Source organism: Mycteria americana, chromosome 8, assembly GCF_035582795.1.
Source record: "Mycteria americana isolate JAX WOST 10 ecotype Jacksonville Zoo and Gardens chromosome 8, USCA_MyAme_1.0, whole genome shotgun sequence".
Taxonomy (NCBI): Eukaryota; Metazoa; Chordata; class Aves; order Ciconiiformes; family Ciconiidae; genus Mycteria; species Mycteria americana.
Genome location: NC_134372.1, coordinates 3,065,887 through 3,090,536, shown reverse-complemented (window position 1 = coordinate 3,090,536; position 24,650 = coordinate 3,065,887). Strand labels below are relative to the sequence as shown.

Below are 24,650 nucleotides of genomic sequence, written 5' to 3'. Positions count from 1 at the left end.
AAAAAAAGCTTGATATTTATTTACAGCCTGGAATAGCCTAGAGATAGGTTCTGACCCTGCGATCCACTAGCCTCAGATACTGCTGAAGCAGGGAGGTAGAGGTGGCCTTAAAAGCACCTTTCCCCCTTGGCTGATCCAGGGCTTGGTGGGAGCTTACACAGCCTAGTGCCCGTTCTAGCTTTCAGCAATCCCTGTAGCGTAATGCAGCATACTCTGTCCTCACCCTGTGTAGTGCTTTTGCTAACAATAAGAAACATCATCAAAGATGCTGTGGAGCAAAGCTCTTCTCTCGTGCAATTCCAATACCTAACAGCAAGTTGATCCAACTTTTGTAAACGAGTAACAAGAGTTAGGAATTAAATCTGACAGGGCTGGGGGGAACATACAGCAATACAAGTGCAAGAATCAAAAGAGACTGTGTTTACCTGTTCTATTGCACTCTTCAGTTTGTTCATGTGACTCTCAAAAAGAGGAAAGTGTGAGAAGAAGAACTCATTAAATTTGTTGTTTTCATCTTCATCTCTTGAGAGTGAAAAAATAACTCCAATTGCTATCTTTTTCTTCCTAACAATTCCTGGGCTAGGACCAGAGCTGTCATCTGACAAGTTAAAGCTTTCATCCATGGACCTTGAAGCATGAAAAAAATAGAAAGTTAATGTAATCCACTGCTTAAAGTTGTACCTTAGTTTCCTGTGTAATTCAATTCTTCAACATTTAACTTCAATAAACACCTTTTCTTTGCACATGTTGTCAAATCATCACCTTTGATAACATCCACTTTGCAATTTTTTACAACCAAGCATTAATTGATCCTGCAATCACAAAAGCTGGAACCAGATTCAAAGTGTTCGTGGGATCAGAATATGGTATTCTAGTTCTCTCCCGTCTCTGCCAAGAATTTGTGTTTTGAGTAGGATTTTAGGGCTTCTTATCCTCAAAAGTACAGCCTACAGGTTTACGTTTTGCTGAAGGCTTTCTAGTTAGTGCAAAACAATGAATGCCATGAAAAAACAGATACTAAAAAAGATCAGGCGTTGAAGTGCAGCCTGACTTACACCTCTGTAAATACCCCACAGAAAGCAACAGCGAGAGCAGATGTACATAAGCAAGAGCAGAATCAAGCTGACAATGGTGGAAAATTTATGGGCAGCAACCAGCATTTTCATTCGCAGCTCACCATCGAGGGAAGACCCCATTCTCCAAGCTGGTAGTCTGACTGCGACGCCAACGCCGCTGGTAACTGCTAGCACAGCTTTTGTTAAACGAAGAGCCCGGAGATGGAAACGGAGTGATGAGCAGACTGCTAAGAGATGCTGCAATAATAAGAGGAATAAATAAAAATCTCTCCAGAAGAAAGAGCATTTGGAAAATAATACCAGCAACTAAATGAAGCCCCTCAAGATAAACTGGTGTTGCTTCTCAACTGCCTTCTCTTTTGCTTATCTATGTTTCCTATCTAAAAATAACCAGTTTATAATAACATTAACAAGATATATAAGGACTACAAGGGTGGGACAGTCCTGCAGCTTTACATAATAGACACCATACAGGCTGCACCTTGCTCATCAACCCTGAGTACTGGGAATTAAATTCTTTGTGGAAAGGAGTAACATTAATCACATCCTTTAACAGCCTTTCCAATCCTAACCTTAAGTGCCCAATATCCTGAATTTGGGGGGAGTGGAGGGGTGTTGTGGACACGAATTCATGTTTTAATATTACCGTCCTCCTCAATTTGGAAAGGAGATGACAACAAGTATCGTGTACAAATGCTGCAAACTCATTTCAGTATTTAATTTGGCTTGCTTATTTGCAGCATGCTTTAATAAATGGCACTGCTGTTCAGATGACCTCTGTGAGGATCCTAATGCAAGACCCTTGACACCTACAACATTTGTACATATAGGTACAAATTATAGGTATGCATTAATGCTTATATATGGCAAAACAGAACAATCACATTTCAGCACAGGAAAAACTATTTGATGATGTCTAGACGTCTCAGTGACGAATATTACTGCATACTTTTGGAGTCTACAGGGTTAACACATGGAACTGACATTACCAGATCTTGCTATACCGCTGTCTCTGTCCTCATTCTGCTCCCTCCCAGGCATATCCATAGGGTTGCTATGAACTGTAAAACAAGGAATACCAATTAGCAGGGGAATATACAGTTCCTTTCTTGTTTGCAGATCTCCATGTAATTAATGAAACAAAAACATGCTCATTAATTCAGATCAACAGCACTGCACAAGGCCATCACCAAGAAAGGCTGCTTAGCTGAACAAGCCAAAACACTTCTCTGAAAAGCCTGTATGTATTTTTCTGAAGTCCATAAACCTATTTTAGTACAAACTAAAAGTAGTACACTTTGTTTCTTTACACAGATATTTTTCAATGAAATTTTAATGTACCAAAAGGATGCTGGTCACATTGGTAGTACTCAGTGTATAGACAAAAAACCCACCAAAACCCAATATAAACACGACTTCATTCATATACCAGCTTTCCTGGGTATTATATATATATAATTTTAAAAGGATTTTACAATTCTGTCTTGAAGAAAATAAATACTTTTAAATTGTGAGCAGTGCATTGGTTGTTCAACTAAGCCGTAAGCTGTCCAGATTCACGGTCTGCATATACACAAGATCAAAAGTGTCTCAGGCTCAATAGTCTTTAAATGTGATACATTTTACAAATATGTGTGGGACATAAAAGCTACTCAGCCATGGAAATAAGACCCAGCCACTAAAAGCAAGAAATGTCCATTTTAAATGAAGCTAGGTTAAGCTTTAGTTTTTACAGTTCGGTTGAAACAAGTCCGGATCAAAACAGCTTGACACTATTGTGAATATTATTTCCAGAAATATGAAGTCCACCATTAAATATATAAGTTTCCAAAACAAACCAACACAAGCAACCAACCCCAAAGAGACTATTAAAATGCCTGCTGTCCCCTGGGGATTTAAAGCATGTATCCAAAAAGGTAAGAGAGCAGACATCACTGTCCATTTTGTATTTAAAAAAAAAAATTTAAAAATCTTATTTCCAGGGCTAAACTACAAATCCGCAGAGTTTTGTCACACCAGCTAGACTAGCCACACAGCACAGCACACAGCACACTGCAAACCTGCAAAGAAAGAGGCGCTCCGGATCAGGCGGAGCGGACCTTGCTCTGAGAATGCCCGCCTAGGGCTGCAAAGCTGTGAAAGACCTACATGGCAAAACGTAAAATACACATGAAAGAATGAGGTTAGTAAAGCAGAACAGTCTGTAGGGAGGGGGCCAGGGCAGGGAGAAGATATAAGCCAACATAAATGCAGACTAACAGTATGCAGGAGAACAGCTCTTAGGCTTAACAAGAACGTCGATTCAAGGATATGGCTTACAGTTGAACTATATAGTATTTATAGAATTAAAATAATAGACCCAGCTTTACACTGTCTCCCATACAAGGATGGGGTTTCTCTCCAAGTGCTTTTTCTTTTTTAAGTTGAAAAATGATTAATTTATGCAGGCTCAAAGCCTAACTTGATCACAAACAGGAGATTCATCATGGAGTACAATGTTTGTTTTAACATCCACACTGGTGGGGTGGCCGAGGAACACTGTTGCTGAAGATGACAGGGAGGAAGGGAGAGAAGGCAGGCAGAAATTCATCTTAGTAGAACCAAAAGAAAATTTTAGGCTGAAGTAGTTGTTCTGAGAACAGTCAGTACATCAGTTTAGTGAAATGATCATACAGAAAATAAATGTTAGCAGTCGCAGTAGTCCATTTTAAAAGTAATACTGGATTGTCGATACACCAGGGGAAGAGTGTATTTACTGTACATGGAGCCAGGAAAAACACATGGGTATTTTTAATGAGTTAATTGCCAGTCCCTCTCCTAAATTTGAAGCTACTGCTCACTCAAAGTTTTCTGATTATACAAAACAAAAAGGCTGCACCTCAACAAAGCTCCCTTCCATTCTCTTAGGTCTTTACTCATTAAAGGAAAGGACATGACCAGTGCTGCTTCTTTTTTTTTTTTTTTTAACCAGCATATCTAAAAAAAGCAGCTTGTAAATAGTTCCCAACCAAAACACATAGACCCTTCTCCTATCACAGGCTGGCGAGAGCCAGCGAGTCAGGAGCAGGCTTTGCTATTGCACTCAGTTGTTAGAAATGCTGCAGTTACAGATTAACTTCTCTACCTACTTTACCCACGGTTCCCTCTGCGCTGAAACGGGAACTGTAAACAAGCGCTGTCAAACCGACTGAAAACTTGTGCAGCTCAATTACAAAGAAAGTTTCAGCATCCTCTTCTAGAAGGCAATCTCGTCACTTCTTGTTGCACGCCCTTCCACCGAGGTGCCTACACCTCCGGGCCAGCTCTCGGGGCAGTTATCCTTTCTGCTCGGTGGGGAAGAGTCACCCTCACCACAGAGCCAGACACAGATGAACGTGTGGCACTGGCTATGATTTAGGAATCATAGTGAGTCCACACCTAATAGTTGCAGTATCTGAATTTGAACTTGCACTTGCAGTTTAGATCACACTGGTGATACAGCAAACTTCTGCCAAGCACAAACCACAACAAAACCCTAAAAGTAAATGAAGCGAGTTCCTCTCGCTTAGATCAGGCACCTCATTCACTCATGCGCTGTGAAAAATCACAACTGAAGTCTGAAAGGAATACTGAATATTAAGAAAAATGCATCTTTTTAACTTTTCTGACTTAGTACATTCAGGAAGCTTTTAATAGATAATAGGTTCTTACAGCTTTAATTGGCTTCCCTTATAAATGGACTATTGGGAAATATTTTTAGGGAGCTATACAGCTTTTGAGCCTGAAAAGCATTTAAACCCATGCTTAGGTGTAGTCTTATCAAATTCAGTGTGAAGGAGAGAAGTAAGCACACCCAAGAAGAATTAGGACCATGTCAAACCCAGAAATGCAGTTAGAGTAATGAAGCCATAAAATTCACTCCTTACTTCCAACCCTAGAAAAGTGTATTTTACATACAGACATACTCTGGAAAGCAAACGTAAAATGAAGCCCCTTATTCCACCTACTACAACAGACGTTTGCCTGGAAAGTCAACAATCTAACCCAAGAGAAAGGGAGGATGTGCTGAAGAACTCATCAGGCTGCTGTACTGGGCAACCAAGCCCTAAAGTACAGTATCTTTACTGTCAGCTCTACCGTTCCCACGGGGAAAAGCCAAGACCTTCCCCTCTTTCTGTAATCTAATGTTCACGGAGCCTTCACCCACAGCACTTCCATGAAGGCTGAGAACCAAAGATGCCAGATGGTTTTTCAAGGCTGCTTAGCTTCCATGGTCAGACAGAGAGAGAAAGAGGAGAGAACAAAAAGATATTCTGTCTGATCTGATCAAAAACTCTAGCGCAACTGTGCAAGGTTAACTTAGACTAGTACGAAACACGCGGCCACGTGCGCTCAGGTGGCCACAGTACAAAACAATGAAAATTATTACTGAAAATAAAACTGAGGAACTGAGCCGGGCAGAATCAATCCTGCCTGATCTGAGATATGCTGCTTAGAAAGTTCTACAGACTGTTATTTTCCAACATTTTCTGTATTTGAACTTAAGTATATCTAAATATTTCTATTATGTATTTTATATACACATATACAGCTGTATATATTGAACCACTGCTAATTCTTTGAACTGTCCAATTTATTCTCCTCCAAACCCCACCAACATTAATTTTCTGTTATGTCTGTAGTTTTTTTTTTTTAAATTTGATTCTATTTAGAAGACTTTCATATTCTAGAATCTATGATTACTCAGTTAAAGATACCAGGAAATAAAATCTGTTTGTAATTACCTATATTCCCGAGAAGTCCGTTCATAATTGTACTGTGGTCAGGCTTTAACGTATTGCTGTCTTGATTAATGAACTCAAGACTGTCCTGCAACCTATAACAAACATAAAACATACAACACAAACAGTGATTTGCATTTCAGTAGAATATAGTGTGACTTCATCATAGCCCAAATGGAACGGACAAGATAAGAAGGCAGGCTTCCACTACAAAAAGCTTTCAGAGCCTAAGCCACATTCTCAGGTGGGTCAACTGATACACAGAAAACCAAACACTGAACCCTCTGAAGCCACATGTTTTTGTAACACCTTTTTCTTCATCTTGGACTGAATTCCCCAACTCCAGTGTTCTGTCCTCATCCCTCCTCCCTTGGTGGTTGCAGGTACTATTGTACCTTACAATATCAAGCTTCACCATATCAGCATCAAAGGAATGGTTCATTAATTCGCTTAAAGCAAACTGAGGTGAAGACAACCCCAAGGGAAAGGTGAGGACACTAGTGACAGGATGTAACAGATCAGGGAACAAGAAGTTATTTTTCTAGAGAAGGAATCTGGAGGGTCCAAAAAAAGTCTTCTGTGTTCTTACATTCATCTGCTTATGTGCAATACATACAATTTGTAACGGACTCACGTATTCAGACTTCCGTAGATGCTGCTTCCAGTGCGAGCTGTGAAAACCTTGCTGAGCATGAGCTGAGGAGGTGAGCTAGGGGACAAAAAGGAAGATGTCAGTCAGAAACACAGTGCCAAGACAGGCTTTGCTTTCCATTTCACAACCCTCCAGATTTTATAGACCTAAACACAACATAACAGCCTTTTGTGTCAAAAGTGACATCAGAATAATTTTAAAGCAAACCCAGAAATTCTTTTTACTCTGCACTTGTGGCATGCAATTCATTACATATTAGCACTAAGGAGTAAGCCTTCTGAAAAGACCAGCAGTAAAAAATTAATCTTACCGGATCTGGTGAATTTTCAATGTGGAGCCCTTGTAGCTCATGGCCACAGAGCCAAACATCATCTCTCCAAGCATGTTAGCATCTGAGGAGCACCGAGAACCCTGCAAAAAAAACACCACCAACATTTGTTTTTAAGCATTTTAGAAGCACACTTCTATTAACGCAACATACAACTAAGGAAAATATGTAAAATATCTTGCTATAATACTGTTGAACATGCTAAGTTGAACAGTTCAATAAAGATAATGCTAGCATAGAAAGTGATCTTCACATTGGCTGTGAGCTAAACCACTAAAATCATCCAACAAACCTAACACATCTACAGAGGGTGAGGGGAAGCAGATTCAAACTGCGCTGAGTCAGGGGACTTAAAAGTTTTCAGAGTGTGAGAACACACTTTACTGAATAAGAACCATTAAGCCTAAACCTTGTGTCTGCTTGACAAGAAGCATCACAAGTTCACTGGAGATCTTATACAGACTGTGCACTGGAGCCAAGTTGGACCAGTGCTTTCTTGGCAAAGACCGATTCATAACTTATCCATGGATGGTATTTTATATTTGATGCATCTTTCCCTGGTGCTCCTGTGATGATACCAGCAAAGAGTTGTAGCATCATGACGCCAGGCTTACGTTGTACAATTCCTGCTTCTCGGCTGGTGAGAGCTTGCTGTAAGGCACACTGGCTAAATACAAAGGAGGAACATCACTATGCCACATCGCAGGCTAGATCAAATACTGCAAACAAAAACCTAAAATTAAAAAGTTACTCAGGGCAATCAACTGGAGACGACTGCTCAGCTGACAGTCATCTTATCCGAATACTTTCAATGACGGAGATTACTGTCCCTTTACCCAGGGCTGCTTCATCACTAGGCTAGCAGAATATTAGTGTTGGCTCTCTCCATTTGCGCCTTGCGCTGAATAATTTAAAATATCATGATCACTCGCTCACACAGCTCAAGCAGTTCATAGGTGAGGTACTTTGGTACTGTGCAAGAGAGCAATACATTTCCTTTGAGGTGCATGATAACTAATAACGCTTCCTTGGAGTAATCCTTCCAAAAGGTCCCTAAAACCAGCCACAGAAATAACCTTGTGTTTGGAAAATGCTAAGTGCCATATCTCCATATCCCTTATCCAAGCTCTGGACGACCAGGATCCTCACCTGGATTCCTACACAGGCTTGGAATATATCTAAATATTTTGCCCAGCATCAGACAGTGAGCTTGGAGCACAACCAAGGACAGGGTGTCCACACCACGGATTCCTACCAGCAGTAAGAAGTAATATGAAAATGACCACTCGATGCTTCTGCTCACGCTAGCCCGCAGAACAAGGGCAGGACAAGGAAATGCTAATCAGCCAAAAGGCAACACACTTATAACACTTCTCAATTTTTAGCTCTTCTCAAGCACTCTCAATTAAGATGATGGTACTTTAACAGACATACTATTAACCTCTGAAATCTGCTATCAGTGCAAGAAAGATAGGGAATGACTAAAAGTAGCAACCACAGTTATCAAAATGAGGATACAACTGCAAGGTTTGTGAGTGTTCATATAACAGGGCAAAACCTGATCATTAGCTGGGTCTCAGAGAAATTTCCATCTTTATCTCCCGGGATATCACACTGCCTAGGTGCACTGCAGGCAGTACTGGAAAAACTAGACGTTAAAATCAGTCAGTATGACCCAGCAGCTCCAAGGAAATAAAAGCATAGATGTTAATGGCTCTAGGAAATGATAGGTCTGCCAGCATCATGAAATCCTGAAGTAAGAACACTGCAAATTACTACAGCCAAATGTTATTATTGTTATTTTTAAATCTGTTGCAGATCTCCAATTGAAGGACTCGTTCTGAATAAATGTCAAGCCCTTGATGGCTGGTTTTGGTTTCAACTTTCTGCTGTTGTGAAAATCTAATTCTAAAGCTGAGGAAAAATACTTTAAGATAAAGTATTGATTTTCTTTGTCAAGCAACAGAATTTAAAAAAGCAAGTGAAAATCAGCTGCTTTCAAATTTAATTATAGGGGTTTCCCTTTCCTCTGAAAGTCAGCGACAAGCATCGCTGAAGGCAAAGAGTGTGATAAGATGCACCCATGGCCTGTTTCAGACTGGTATTTCATCTACATTTAATAACAATAATTTTACCATGCATAACAGAAGATGCACATATTTAATGCAGTTAATATGGAAACACTGCTACAGCTCAACTCTGAGCCTTTAATGCTGCAAAATAAAGGTCACTCAAGACCAAAGTAGAGTGCAATCAACTGAGGAAAGGGGTTAAATATTAAAAACTCAAACAAAAAATAGCCAAGGAGCATCTAGCAAAAAGGGCACAACCTCCGGCACTGACAGCTTGGACACAAACCAATTCCCTAGGTCATATTTACAAGCTCACATAAAAACTGATCATAAAATACCCACAAGTGTTTGTTATTGCATATTAGCATATTAGAGGTAGTAAAATTTGCATGATTTGGAAACTACATTTCTGAATGTATTTACAGCATTTAAAATTCCACTTACCGTACATATTGTCCTATCAACAACTAAGTACATATGGAACTTAAAAATGCAGTACAGAGATAAATGTCAAATGTCGTGATCAACAAATCAGAAAGACTTTCAGTCCTGACTATGCTGACAAGCAGGTACAGAGGTAACGCTAGTGTCATAATGTGCAAAGAACTGTGGGCAAGCTTAGCTTCATCTTAATGGATTCTAATCACATTTGTGAGGGATCTGGATAGGACATAATTAAAAATATGGAAGCCTGGAACAAACCCCTGTATTTCACTGTGCAACTAAAGTTGCTCATATACGGTCAAAGTGTATTTAAACAAGGAAACATAAAGAACTACTTTAAAAGTCCTGTAGCATTGTATTATTTGGACTTCCATTTTATAGCTTTAAAAAAACCCAAAAGAACTTATAAATACTGCAGATACATTAAGTAACTTCTGAGGTTACCAGACACAGCAGTTAGAAGATAGGAAATGCCAGGCTGACTGATGTCTGGACAAACTTACTCTGGCCCTTCTGCATACTTGATACAAACTTTTATTGTGCAGTAAAGAACTCTTGTATTTACGGCTCTCTGCTCACTTGCTGGGGAAGCCTGGAAGGAGTACAGGGAACGCAGTAGACAGTTTACAACAAATACGCTGTGGAAGACCAACCTACGCTGAAGGTTTCTCGCACGCTTTCTGAGCCGGTCACATGGCCACACATCATTTCAGTTCAACTCAGTAAGATTTTGACTAAGTGATACGTGTGAGGAAATGGGGACTCAAAAAGGAAAACTTTCCACAGCTTTAAAATACACTGTCATGCCAACCACTAAAATTAATTTCCTTTAATAACGGTAACCACTGTTTGCATAGAGCCTGCCCAGTAGGAGAGACAATTTCTGGATAGTGGGGGATATAATTTTTCTTGGTCACACAATGCACGAAGGAGGTTATTTTGTGCTGGAAGGAAGCTGCTGACAGAAATGTCTCTTCCTTTCATAACCGCAGCTAAGTGCCCTTCCAGGAAGGGAAGAATGGAAAACAGATCTTCAGGCACCTTACTGAAGCTGTGGAAAAGAGTGTGATGAGAAAGAGAAAACAAGAATACGCAGCTCGGCAAATATAGCAAGAGCTAACATGACAGTGGGAAAGTCAGTACTGAAAGGTTCTTCATTTATATCTATGGTAGATTAAGACATCAGTAGTACTGTACTTCAGAATAGGTTGTGGAGATAGCAGCTTCCCTCAAACACACAATTACTTCATTACAAAGAGTGGAAGGGCTTAGTTCTATTTTAGGGTGGCTTAATATAAAACACTTGTGATCCATGGAAGGAGAGATGACAGAAATATATCCGTGTCAGATGACTCTAGCTACTCTCATGGCCAAAATCTCTTATGTAAAATGTAACTCAAGTGCACTGAATCCCTTGTTATAAAGCTGTTACACGGACTATCCCTACAGATAGCACGTTTCTCTGTTATTTCCCTGGCATTTAGCAATAAAGTAAAATAAACTACCTCACCTACACCAAGATAAGATACTTGTGCCAAGTCTGATCGTACCGAACGAGCGTTATCACCCGGGTCATAAGACAGAACAAATGCCCTGGAGATATCACTGCCATTCAAGACACATCCCGAGAGAACCAGCTGGTTGGTTTTTGACTTGTTCAAACCCAAAGCTACAGAATTAAACATTACTGAGTCAGAACCAAAGTCTGATTTTGACTGAAAACTGCTCTCCACCGCCAGCCTCTAATTTCAAGCATTTTAAAACATTCAGTACCTCACCTGCCAGTTGTATTTCACGTGGGTTATGCAAAAAAAAACCAAAACCAACAAACCAGAAGAGTGACTCACCTGGTATTTTGGGCATTGTTCTTTTGGATCAGAGAATGAGGAGGATGAATTGATTGAACTGTCCAAGGAAGAAGAGCTGTCTCCCCCAGGCTTCAGTTGGCAACATTTCCCAAAAACTCTCACCTGAGCATCGCTGCAGAGTTTCTGAAATACAGACAACATGTGACACACTAAGACCCATGACCTGAAATCACTGTTTAGCAGCATTTGTACTTACCTGTTTAGGTAAGATATTCAACAGCTGAAAGGCTTATGACCCAGGAAAAGTTAGCAGAGTACTTATTAGTGTCTCCTGCAGCCTGGCTGTACACAAGAAAGCTGAGCTGTTTTACTTCCAATTGGAAGTAAAGGAGGAAGCCAGGAGCTGACAGGTCACTCCAACTCCATTTTCCTAAGTAGTCATCTGCCTCTGAAGCTTTACAAATGACTTCTGTAGACCCAGGATTAGGAGAAAAGATGGTACCAAAGTGTTTAAAGGAAGGATGGCAACAATAGGCTCCAGCTGTCTTCATCGTGCTCCCTGTGCCCACTGGGGTGGAGGTGACACAGCAGTGCGATGGGCACAGCCCTCCAGAGCGACGATGCTGGCCAGATCACGACAAGGAGCAGTTCACGATGTACAGAAAAACACACTGACGAGGAATAATCGGGCAAGAAGACAGAATTCAAGAGAGATTCATGTTACAAGGATAAGTGGAGAGAAAAGGTACTATTTTTATAGATGTCTCCCTAGCTGTGTCTAAGTCCCCTAGTCTTTTTAAAGACTGGCACAGAGGTGACACGTTCCTCTCGTTTTCAGTAGGAGGGAATTGTGAGGCTGAAAATGGGCAAAGCTGAAAAACACAGTCAGTGTTACAAAGAAGCCAGAAAAGTTTCACAAAATGATGGAGAAATAGTCCAAGGGGTGATTTCTGATAGAGATTCAGACAGAAAGCATAGCAAAAATGGGAGTTAAGAGGGCTCAGATGGAGCTGGAACCGACATACAGGATGGGTGGGATCTGCATCCACTCTACACATGCAGTATTATCAACCACTGGCATGGGAGATGCTCCGCTACTGTTTTGTTCACTATTTAAAAATATCTGCGATTTCCCCTGCGAATCTCAGCATCCCAAGCAGAATCAGCATCCACATTAGTTTTTAATGCCATTTACACTAGCATTAGGCAACCCTCTTCACGTAAAGATCTCAACGTATTTTTCACATACTCATTACACTTCAACACACCCACGTAAGGTTGGCATTATTTACATTTGCTAGTGGGCAGCACTAGGAGACAGAAATAGTCTACACTGCTCAAAATTACATACTAAATCTGCCCGAAGACTTTCTTAATTACCATTTCCTATACAAACACCAAACCAGTAAGAGCAAGCTGGAAGCAAACCCTACTAGAAGCAAGGTTCAAGGGACAGACAGAAATACAGAAGTGCTGTTATATGTCACAGCTTTGTCTCTGGACTCACAGGTCCACATCACAAGCTCCCCCTTCATTCAAAAACATAAGTATGTCTCAATCTTTAATAGCTATGAAAAAAAAAGGAAAAGGCATAAAGAAAAGTGTGAAATATCCAAGGCACAGGGTGGTAAGTTCATGAGTCTGCTGAATAATCAGCAACAACTGTACAAAAAAAGACGACTACCCTTACTGTTGTGGAGGGATTTTGATGAGGGACAAGATGGGAATCCCATGCCTCTGTCGTAGGCTGTGCAGGTTACTTCTTTTTTGGGGGGGGCTAAATCTCACCCACAGTTAGGGACAGGTGACTTTTTTTTTGGCCCTCACTGTGGGTGAGATTCAGCAAAACAGCAGAAAACGTCAGGGATTATGGAGCTCCACGCAGCAGTCTGCACTGCTGCTCCCATTAGAGCTGCTGCCACAGAAAGCCTTAAGGAAAAATGTGCAGACAAATCAGTAATTCTGTGGCAGAGGGGAAGGAAGCATTCACTAGCCGCCGAGTCCTGTGCTTTACTGATATATACAGCCTCCCATAGTAGTAGCCTCTCGTTACGACATCGTGGTGAGTACGTTGAATTCATGCAATACGTAGATTTGCTAATGGCTAGTATCTGTGTCTTGAGCACAGTACACAATGGCTGGAACATGTGAATGATCATCATATGACTTCAGCAGGAACTCGTGAACTAGAATTGCATTTTATCTCTGACACAAACAACAATGTCCTAGGCTAGGCAAGCATCATGTGATAAAACCACATAAAATCCACAGGGTTACAGAAGCTTTTACAGGCAAACCACATTTCAGCTTGCATTTTCCATCAGATGTTGAAAGTTCCTTCTAAAAAGTTACAATTATAACTAAGCTTCCTGAGACTGGAGAGCCAGTAAATGCATTTTTACAGGTGAAAAAAATTTCTGTGCATTAAAAAAAATAGGCTAAGTTTGCAAATTACACACTTTTAAATAATTTTTTTCTCATTATCACTGCATCTTTCTGCACAGCAGCTTTCCCCAGATCCGTTGGGGAGTCTGGTATCTTGAAGTAATAGTTGCCTAATTTAAATAGCAAACCAGGAAAATGGCTGTTTGGTCTTTGCAGTGGAGTTTAATGAACCAAGACTCCTGCAAGGAGTCTGTAAAGGAGGTCAGGATCTTTCAGATACCACTTTTCAGAACCTTGCGAACAGTAAGTCCCTCCTAAAATGCAGATCACTGACGAATTTTGGTGTTTGCCCTTTTACAAACTTAGCACATGCTTAAGAATAACCTGTTGGACAATGAGATCAAGTACCTGCAATGCCCCTCTCCTCTGCAGTTTCTGACTCCAAATGTCAATGAAATTTTAGATGCTACAAATCTCGAGATATTATGCATCAAAGGAGTGGGATTACTTGCATTCCAATATAATATTAAGCCAGGTTTCCAAAAATAAAAAGGTATTCTAATTATTTAAGAACTGTACAAGGGAAAGTTTCAAAGTTGTGGATTTTCCTTCCAAATAGACATAGTTGCAACAAATCAGATCCCTAGGCAAAGTGCTGCTGGAGTCCTCCGAAACGCTCGCTTTTGCTGGAGAGCAGAACATCGGCTGGAAGGATGCCGCGGGCAGCTGCTGCTGCTGGCTGCCACGCTGCTCTCCCCGCTGTGGTCACACTCTTTGTTCTTTCTCTGCCAGCTCGCTGCAGATACCGCCCAGCTCCAAAGACTTCCTGGCAGTCACAGTTCTTACGTTAGAGGTCATCATTTGCTGAAAAGTCTTGGAGACCTATCAGGTAGTACTGAAGATAACTTAGAGTAAAAAGTCTTTATAGTACAACAGGGTACAAAGTAGTTTTCTTCTACAGTTCTGCTTCTGCAATCTTTCTCCACCTCTATCAGCGAAGACCTTTAACTCTTTGCCACAAGGTCTATAAATTCCTAAGTAAGTGGAAAGAACAAGCCCAGTGCTGTGCACAGGCAGAGGAGTTTCTGCTGGGCAAGTTTTGGTTTGGGGATAAGAAGAAAGTTGAAAGGAGCCTGGTGTGTTGAACTAAATCCAGACTGTGTGCATGTGTGTTAGGGCTGAGAGTGACAGAAGGGAAGAAAAATGTCATCATATGCTTTACTCTTTTCTACCTCTCTGCAACAGCAGGTGCTCAAATACCACTGTGGTGGTAGTGATAGAGAAATCTGTATTTCCGAGCAAAGTTGCCACTCTTCAAGAGCTCTGTACCTCATTTCTAGAACAGGTTTTTCAGCAAAGCTGAAAAATTATTCCAAAATAGAGAAATTAACCCTTTTGCTTTATTAATATGCGTTGGTCTGACTGTGTAATTAAATGTATGCATCCACATAGGACATGGGAGTAACCTGAATAGGCATTAATTCCTTCCCTTCAAGCGCTGCTGTTAAAATCCAGGTACCTTTCTTAAAATGCAGCTGTCAAGTACTACATTCTCCCTTTATTTCCAGAGTTGTCAAGTTCCTCTGCTACTCGGAGGTCAGTGAAAGACATAAAGACAACCCTGTGCTCCTCCACTCCACTAGCATTCTTCCGTTTCTGTTTAGAGAGAATAAGCAGAGCTAAGAAGGTGGGACTCTGTCTCTGTACTTACAGCTGGTGTCTTTATCTGTCCGCTCAGCCTGGCTCACTGGAAACCTGTCCACCGAGAGCCAGATACAGACCACGCAGCCTCCGTTTCACACAACTCACCTAAAAGCAAAAGGCTCACTACCCAATTACTAATCCCTCAAAGCAATTTGCTGCTCAACATTTATCCAGTGCTGAAGTATATTAGAACACGTGGCTAATCCTGGCTTGTTTAAAACAGCATGCCATTTTTCTACTTTGGGATAAATATGACATTTGGAGTGAAAGAAATTGCCGCAGTAGGAGATCAAGTATCATATGACCTTTCAGTTAAATTATCCCAAAGATAAAGACAACTAGGTTACATGGCAAAAGTGAACTTTTTGCTCCCAAAATCCGAGTCCACTGTTGCACCTCTAGATCTCAAATTCTACACCCCGGGCCACTCTTTCTCTTTCATTTCTTCAAAAAACCAAAACAAAGCCTGCTTCTGAAAATCCTCTTCTGACTCTGGGTCCTGGGAACAAGCCATTGCCCTTGTCCGATTCCTTGTCTTTCTCCCTTCCCAGCCAAACCACCCAAACTCCGGATCCCCGCTCAGCACAGTGCACAGCTTGGCTCTTGCTTTCTTCTCCCTCCTCTTCCTCATGGTCCCTTGACAGCCCTTTTCCTCCCTGGACTCCACACCTTCCTCTAGGCTGATCTTTAGACTTCGGAAGTCTTTTAGCTTCTTATATGTCCATCAGTACCTCTCTTCAGTCAAATCCTGAATGGTACCCGCTGTCTTGTCGTAAGTCACCAGTGGACAACATAAAAAGGAAAGCGAGCAGTTAAACGAGACAGGTAACCCTCATCCCTGAACTCATTCAGCCTGCTCTGAGGAAAGCCCTGACACAAGGTTCCCCTTCCCAGCTTCTTCTTTGGTTTACTCCCCATTTCTCCCTTGAGGCACCATTTCTGTGGCATCCTCATCCCAGTCAATTGCCGGCCCTTGGAGGAAAACTCATAACTTCAGCTGGCCTTTGCACACCAGCATTTATGGCAACATAACTCATGCGCCGCACAACAGCAGCAGCACAGTGAAATACAACGCAGCCTTCGCGTAAGGTTAGCATGAACACAGTGTCAAGGTTGAGAAGCCAAGCACACAGGGGTCAGGGAAGGCAGAGCCAAGGCTGAAAGCTCAGCACTGCTGGGCCACCTGGCCTCTGCACCTTAAAAAGGAAAAGGAGCTGCTTGTCGTGCTTGATTTGAAATTCAAACCAGGCCTGGTATCACAGCTCTTGGAAGAGTATACCTGTGTTCACACACGGCTCCTGGCTTGGAAGCTCAGTACAACCCAAGGGGGTGGATGTGTGCGGGACCTCGCACAGCCCCGAGGCACCACGCAGGGGGGCAAGAGGGGCCGGTGGTACGCGTGAGCGGAAAGCTGGCGGGGAGGTGTTAGAGGAAAAGGAGCAGACAAGCACAGAAATGAGTCTACTAGTGGAAATCAGTCATAGGTCGTAACACTATCACCTGCAAATCAAGTAATACAGTCTCATTAGAAACGAGACACTTAATGAGGAACAAACTCTGAAGTAACACTCTAGAGGAGACAGCAGATCAAACCCTCAAGCTTGCCTGTAGAAGTACTTTGATACCCAAAAGTCCAAGGGATGTGGATGTTTGGGTGTGGACTGAGGCTGTTTAGTAAAGGCGTCAGTAATGTCTACTTCTCGTATCACACGCTGCCATGGTATACTCAATATGCAAATGCCTGTTCTGATACATTTGCTTACGACCTAGTGTCACAGGCTGGAAAGGGCAGCCACTCTCTTCTGGGATACCCTGGCAGAACTCAGACAGGGGAGTTGCCCAATTTTCTAATGCTCGTGAGGCAGCAGTCTGTCGGCTCTGCTTACAGAGCCCGGCTGATCAATAGCCCATCCCCTGGAAAGCCGGGAAAGAACCTCTCCTGCTTAGCACCAAAAAAGGTATAGGACTCACAAAGGGGATCTCTCGGCCTCCCCCCATGCCAAGTGCCCACAGCTGCCTAAGGCGGATCTCTGCCTGGCCTCGGTGGAAACGCCTGGCACAGCCTTCGGCCAACATTCCCGGTGCGGCGGCTGCCAGCCCGCCGAGTCACCAGACTGCTGCTCGGCTTTGCTGGCCAAGTTTAACTCTAGTGAGACCCGAGGAAAACATCACTTCTCCTGCGCAACTGAAATATTTTAATGGCCATACTGCAAACTCTCAGCTGCCTTCTGTCTGTCTCCGTGCAATACCCTCCCAAAATTTTTGTTTACCTAATATTTAGCTTTACTGAAGACATGAAGGGGCTTATTTAATATCCAATGAAAATACAAAATCCTTATTTGTGTTATAGTCACATTTCCCTCACGGAGAATACGAACCTAGTAATGCCTTAATAATTAGAGCCCAACTTGGTGTGAGCACAAACTCTGCAGTTTTCACTCATCAAAAAGTCAGAGCCTACTGTTTTATGTCTTGAAACATCTGTGTCTGGAAAAGTTTGCTCTGATGCTCCTTAAATTTTATAACCATACCTTCCCCTATAGAATTCAAATGACTGAGCCATGTTCAATCTTGGTCCACCGCACACAACTCTTGACATATGTAGAGATTAGACATATAAAATAGAGCAAAGTATATCTCACCTTGCTGCAGGCATACAACTCTCAAGTTATAATTGCTTTCACATCTCATAAGCAACAGAAAATGGGAACTGAAGAGCACAGCAACATAAAGCAAACTGAAACCCTCTCGGTTCTCTGCGTTAGACTGATTAGACCTCAACCAGAACAGTCTGGCCACTGCTAGGCATTCTTGCAAGTCTCCCCCCTAGTGTTATTCGTAAATCCAGAGGTATAAATCATGTTGGGGGGGGGGGGGGAGAATGGAGAAAGCGTTGGCTTTTGTAGGGTGGTGAACAGATACCCTTTCAGAAGAGAGAGTGCCCAGCCCACCCACATGTCTTGCTGCAAAAGGGCAACAGTGCCTTGGAATGTGCTTAGAGCCAAGATCTGGCTTTGTATAGGCAGGGTGTGTCTTTGTTAATGAAAATGATGATAAAGAGCAAGAAAAATAAACAATGCAATTCCTTGAAAATGGCCAGTACGTACTGCTAACTGTACAAGCCTGTACTAAGCTTGCAGCAAGCCGAGCCGAGGACTCTTCTGCACGTTTTTACCTGCATAATGTTTCTGCTATTGCAAAGTTTTGTTTTACAAGGAAAGTTTTGCCTGACATGTCATTATCTGAGTGCTGCAGCAGGCAGATATCATGGCAAGCAAATGTTTCAATATAGTCTCTTTCAAAGTTTCCTAATACCACAAAAAAGAAGAAATATATCAAGTTACTAGAGATGAGTACTGGGCATTTCAAACACCCTGGGAACAGTCTTCCTCCACCAGTCTCACATATTTCACAGAGATGGTGAATACAGCCGTTTCTCTCCCCCTTCCCCCTTAGCAAAGAAGAATAAAGGAGAGATTAATATGGAACCATATTAGTTTCATTATCAGCCATTTATTCAGTTGCTGTTGAGCTGCCACAGTCAACGATCTTTCTGAAATAAACCAAAACAGTGAAGTTCGCAAGTTCACTGTGCAAGTACAGATCTATCTTAAAGAGGTTTTAGGCTTTCAAGAAATCAATTGAAATATGGCAAGAGGATTTATATTGTACAACATCTTTTTTATTAATGAAGTAATGCTTTATAACTAATGAAGTAATAGTAATAAGCATAGCCAGCAATTCGTACCAATAAACCACTTCTAAAGATCTCTTGTCTTCAAAAACCTGTTTTCCTGGCAAGAACACCTAGAAGAACAGGAATTTATAAATTATACAGCCATTCTAACAAGTTAAAATTCAAAGGAAAGATGCATTTTGTTCAACATTTGTGAAACTTGCTTTACTTCACAAATTCCCAAAAAGAACTAGGAAATTGGGATCTTGATTCATGGCTAGGAAAGCGCTAGAGTAAGCGATGGAGAAGCCTGGAAGTTAGTGCCCAATGAGACACAAACTGAATCCCAGAGGTTAGGATACGCGGCCACAGGAAGCACTCAGGACCAGGATGAGAAGCATCAGGCTGGCAGCATTCAGCAATAGGCCGGAAGAGTTTACAAAGCTGCATGAAGAATCCTCTGGCTGTACTCCAACACCCAACATGAAAACCAGAGCTTGGGGGTAACGTTATTTTGTGTACTCCTGCTTACAGAACTTAGTAGGTCCTATGGGTACAAGCAACTGGGATCATAAATTTCAGTTCACACAGTGCTTTCTGCTCGCAGAGCTTAAAATGGTTTGCAAATGTTTTCAGAGACGGTAAAAAGGAAGTTCAAAGCAGCGAAATAAGTTGTCCAACCTCACAATAGCACTGTGGCTAGAAATTAATCTTCCGGCCAGAGCCCTGAGAAGGAAGTATCCTCATCTGACTGCATCCATTACAGTTTCAATTAATAGATTACCATGCAGACCATGCCAAAATGAAAATCAGAGGAAAAGTTTTCAAGTAACTTTCTGTGAAAAAACTGTCAGCAAAGCATAGAAACAACGACTGGCAAAAGCTAACCAAACAGGATGCAAGAGGACACGGGACTGGAGGACCTTCCGATTAAGAATGCAGACCCCACCATGGCATAAAAGCACATCCACAAATATCAGTTTATGCCCTGCCTCAGCCCCCCAGCATTGCCTGCTGCAGCCCCAGGAAGGAATCCTTCTCTTTGAAAGAGCAGAATGTAGACGAGCCCAGGAATAAGAGATCACTACAGTATTTAAAGCTGTTAAGAGTGAAATCACTGAAGCCTGAATAATTTGCAACTTAACAGGCATTTAAATATAGCCCTGCATATAACCGACGTTTAAATGTTGACATGAATAAAACAGAACATTTGTGATTTATGAATCTTGCCATTTTAAAAAAATACAGACTATAACCATGTAAATGAGTAAAATACTCACCGACACCGAAACATCCTCTATTTTTCTTTTAGCACTGGAGTCAAATAAGACATTCCGTCCTCTTCTTTCACAGTCCTGATACACAATCAGTCGGATCTGACTTGGGTCAAACTCCGGCAAAGGCCAGCTTTAATTAAAAAATAAAAGAGCAGAAGGATCAATTACCACAACTCTTTATTACACTGTTCTTTCTACATTATCTGTATATACAACTTTATTAAAACAAAGTCAAGCAAATGCAATGCCATTTCATCAGACTATTTGATCCTGCAGCCAGACCTATGCCTTTTGGTTTTTTCTTTCCCCTACGCTTGCCAAATTACACCGGCATAAACGGCACCAATCCACTACAACCATATACAATGATGTGCGCAGCATTACTAGCTCTTGTGCTTTCTTGTGATACTTAATGTTTTCTTCAAGTTCCAGCTTTTTGAAATCAAAGTCATAGAAGAACTCAGCTTTTGTGTTTCAAGAAAAGAAACAATGATGAGTCCCTCATCATTGCAAGCACTAGCTTGAAAGCATTCACAATTCAAAAGCAAAAAGAAAAAAGGTATATATTCACACTGGCCTCTCCCTTAAGTAATGAATTTCTGCGTTTGTAGTCATGGGTTTTCAGCCTCATGGGTTGGCAAACCACTGAACTCCACAGCTGAAAACATGCAAAGTACCTTTCCTACCCTTCTTCAGGTTTCACAAGCGCTGTAGTAACATAGGTGTACAGAACTAACTGCAGTATTATAAAGTACAACACCCATACTAATATATATGCTTTGATGCTCAGGAACAGAGCACCACGTGTAGCTTGGTCCTGACAATATACTCAGGTCCTCGCTACATTCAGACTTAGAAATAATCTCCACTTAAGCCACTGTGATTCAAGGCCATGCTGCTGCATGGGTCAGCAAAACACACACAGCAGTCCTCTTCTAACACATCTATTCCCAAACTGGTTTTGCAGTCAGTAACAAGGAAAGGAGCTTTCCTGAGCCTCTGTCTTCCCCCGTGCCACTGACTTCAGAGGAGCTCTGCAAAGGGAGAACTTGCAGGGCTCAGGCTTGAATACCAGTGCATAACCTTGCCTTTAAGGGTGCTTTGTAACCATGATCTTAAATTTCCATTTTAAAAAGCCAGCGATCACTTTAAAGCCCAGCAAGCATTGTTGCCCGTGGGCTCGGGAATCCATTTTCACTGATATCTTCTCAGTTATTGGAAGATAGAAAACAAGACGCCTGCTCCATCCATGAAACCAACAGGAATCATCTTTCAGCTAGTCACGAGCCATTTCCTAGATCAAGTGAAATTCTATCTTCCTCATCCTTGGCTTTTAGGCAAGCAGCATTAGCATGAAACGCCAAGAAATGAGAAATGAGGCCCTGGAACTTTCCAGCCATTAATGAAGGATACAGGCTCCCAGTTTACAAGAAGGAGCTGTACATTTATTTCAGCAAAAAGACACCCAGAAGTGATAATATGGATTAAAGCAAACCTGGCACGCTAGACTCCAAGACTATGGTAAATTTTCTTCTCCTCTGCCCCTCTAATTCACCAACCAAAAGGTCTCCTTCTCTGCACCCATGCTTTATGTGATCAGTACACTAATGATGATTTGTAACCCAACAATTTCTATAATAGGTCACAGCAGAGAATCAATTTGATCACCAAAGTCATCGTTGCCTATCAGAAGTTTTTAAGCCTGTCCTATATAGATTCACAGGCTTTACAACTAGTGTAGTCCCAGCGAGGTGAAACTAAGCACCAAGACATACAGTTACTCAGTCTCTTAAGAGAGGAAATCCATTTCCTAATCTGCTCAGCCCCACCATTTAGCAACAGGAGAGAAAAACAGAAGTTGCAGAGAAGATAAGTGTGCAACAAATGTCAAAAGCAACTTATTACAAGAAAAAAGCTTGAGCAACTTGAAACTGAAATAACTTGATGTCTAGATTTGGGGGCAAAGAGCCCCGCACCCTCTCTGTTTGGGCACCTAAAGCCAAGCATTGTCCACAGAGGGACATGCCCACAAGAAGAGCAGACTGCAAACTGAGCAAACTCTGTACCAAAACCCAAGCACAGTGACAAACTCAGAGCAGAGCTTACATTTACCAGGGGCTCTGCTAATGAGCCCCATCTTGCATTGCAGAAAATGGAAGACAACAAAATCCGTATTGTTTGATGCATATTTGGAGTGTTATCAACCGAGAGGCTCAAAGGCACTAGAGCTGGGGACAGTTACTTGTAAGAGCCTGACTTCAGCTAGAGGTGAGGCGGCAAGTGAGACGGCTGGATAAACTGGCTTCCTGGAGGAACCGTCTCCTTATATTTAAGTGAAATCAGTGGAAGCCTGGAAACACATTTTATTTCCAGATAGGCCACTGTGGTTCCTATAAAGAAACAGAATGTGACAATAACAATGAATTGCTTGCCAAAAAGGTGCTATCGCTTGCTCCACCCTTGCAACGCATTTGAATTTCCTTCACACTTAGACAAAAGCATGTCTTCCATTACCTAGTACTTTTGATATTTGACTTTGAAATTACTGGCAAAGAAGGGCAGTAGCTGTTCCAGATCTTAGGAAAGTCTACTTATAAAAAGCTCCAAGAGCAGATTACACGCTAAGAGGAGAGAAAGCTAAATATAAAACTCCTGCTGTATTCGGAAACATATTTGATCAAGGTAACAAGAGCTTGTTTACTTCTCAGCTTCTTCACATGACATTTTAACTTTCTCTAGACAAGCATTTAGTAGATATTATCCATCATAATTTGTGATAATTCCAAATAAGCGTTATCTCCGTTACATAATAGAGTCCTTAAGCACATTTCAGCCTTGCAAAAACATTCCCTGGCAATAGCGGGCCACTTCCCAAACCAGAAGAAACTTTAAGAGACCTGGGGGAAAGTTCACTTAGACAGACAGTAAACAGAGGCAGACTGGCACCTCCGACTCACCCCCACCACCTCCCAGCCAGGCACATTTTTCTGGAGGAAGCGGGACAGGGAGTAGCTTTGCCATTGCTGTTAGCAGCTTTAAAATACCGTTTAGCTTGATATCTGGGTAGATTATCCCCAGAAAGGTACAAATTCCTGCGTGTAATACGCAGGGCACGTTCTCAAAACAAATATAACAGGGCAATACTCCAGCGCTGCTCTTCAGGCAGATGAAAACTGACCTAGATCTTCTGAATATAATTAGTTCTGTTTATAAAAGGAAACTAACTTTGACATTTAACTGATGTTTTCTTGAGATTGTTATAGGAAAACCAGGAGACATAGAATCAAATGTTCTAGTAATGTTAATGAAAGGCGAGTCTCCATCTCCCACGCTGTTCTGGAAATGACGGTTCCCTTAATGAGGACTTTTTCCTGCACAACCTATCTACCACTCTTTGATCTTTCCTTGAAACTGATTATATTTAAAGAAAAAAACCCAAACCAAACCCAGAACAAACAAACAAACATAAAAACCCACCACCAAGAAAACCCCAACAATCTTTTCACCGGTGGAAGCGTCTGTGACTTTGCCACACAGTTAGTGCGGCGAGATCACGCGTGGAGCAGGAGAAGAAATAGTGATAAACAAATGATTTCTGAGCAGGACACCAGTCCTGGGGAGATCTCCACTACACAGATACTGATATTTCTCGAATGAGGTGTTCAGAAATACCTATATGACTAGAATGAGGCAGAAATCTGTATAAACGCTGTGTGGGATATTTCAGAAACAAATCAGGTAAAACCAGATCTCAGACAATCATAGACTGCTTGAGGTTGGAAGGTCATCTGGTCCAACCCCCCTGCACAGCTGCTAATGCAAGTAGAAAACACAAAGGAAAGGAATTATTTGGGACAGAAAGGCAAACTTCCACAGGAATAATGATGAAGTTATTAGACACTAATAATAATGACATCAAGGCCTGAAAAATGGTATTTTAATGCATGGTCACATTTAAGCCCTGCTATTGTTCAGCTCTTCTTGTTCTTTCACCCGTTTTGTTTTCCTGCCTTTTTTACATTCAGCCACCAGGATTTGTAGTTTTTTTGTAGTTTACATTTACAGATCCATTACATGCTTCCTGACATCTCTACTGCAAGTTGCATGGCAATCCAGAACTCCAAATTCTCTCCAAGGATGGATTTTCTCATGCATCTAGTTCCTGGAGTTTATTACTGCCACAGACATTTCTCAGCAAGAGGCAACTGAATGACTTTAACTTGGTATTCTTTTCAACTCTGTGCAAGTTTTAATAGATGAAACGACAGACACAGAAATCCTTCGTTACCACTCCACCAATTAAAATACAAGATTTTTCCCCTGTAATTGAAAGCAAATAACATTCCTTCCCCCTTGTTTCCACTACAACATGAACAGCACTTCTTCATTACATTAAGGGTTTAGCTTAATACTATTTTTCCTCCTGCCTGAGACTTCACATTTAAAACAATTTCATACTAACACAGCT

At 41.6% G+C, this 24,650-nt stretch overlaps 1 protein-coding gene across 4 annotated transcripts in view; it reads right to left on the bottom strand.

The window, feature by feature from the left end:
- FNIP1 (folliculin interacting protein 1) overlaps positions 1-24,650 on the bottom strand; it is a 70,744-nt gene that overhangs the window by 19,500 nt on the left and 26,594 nt on the right. For 3 of the 4 annotated variants that reach the window (XR_012776885.1, XM_075510125.1, XM_075510126.1), the window contains exons 2-10: positions 20,186-20,312; positions 11,180-11,323; positions 6,799-6,899; positions 6,471-6,545; positions 5,840-5,931; positions 3,137-3,220; positions 2,066-2,137; positions 1,178-1,313; positions 426-627 (exon numbers count right to left, since the gene is read on the bottom strand). Coding sequence is in view for 3 of the 4 variants with exons in the window: in XM_075510125.1 (XP_075366240.1) it covers positions 426-627; positions 1,178-1,313; positions 2,066-2,137; positions 3,137-3,220; positions 5,840-5,931; positions 6,471-6,545; positions 6,799-6,899; positions 11,180-11,323; positions 20,186-20,312 (1,033 nt within the window). In the remaining variant the exon portion in view is untranslated. The remainder of the gene's footprint in view (positions 1-425; positions 628-1,177; positions 1,314-2,065; positions 2,138-3,136; positions 3,221-5,839; positions 5,932-6,470; positions 6,546-6,798; positions 6,900-11,179; positions 11,324-20,185; positions 20,313-24,650) is intronic. The other variant, XM_075510127.1, reaches the window with a different exon arrangement.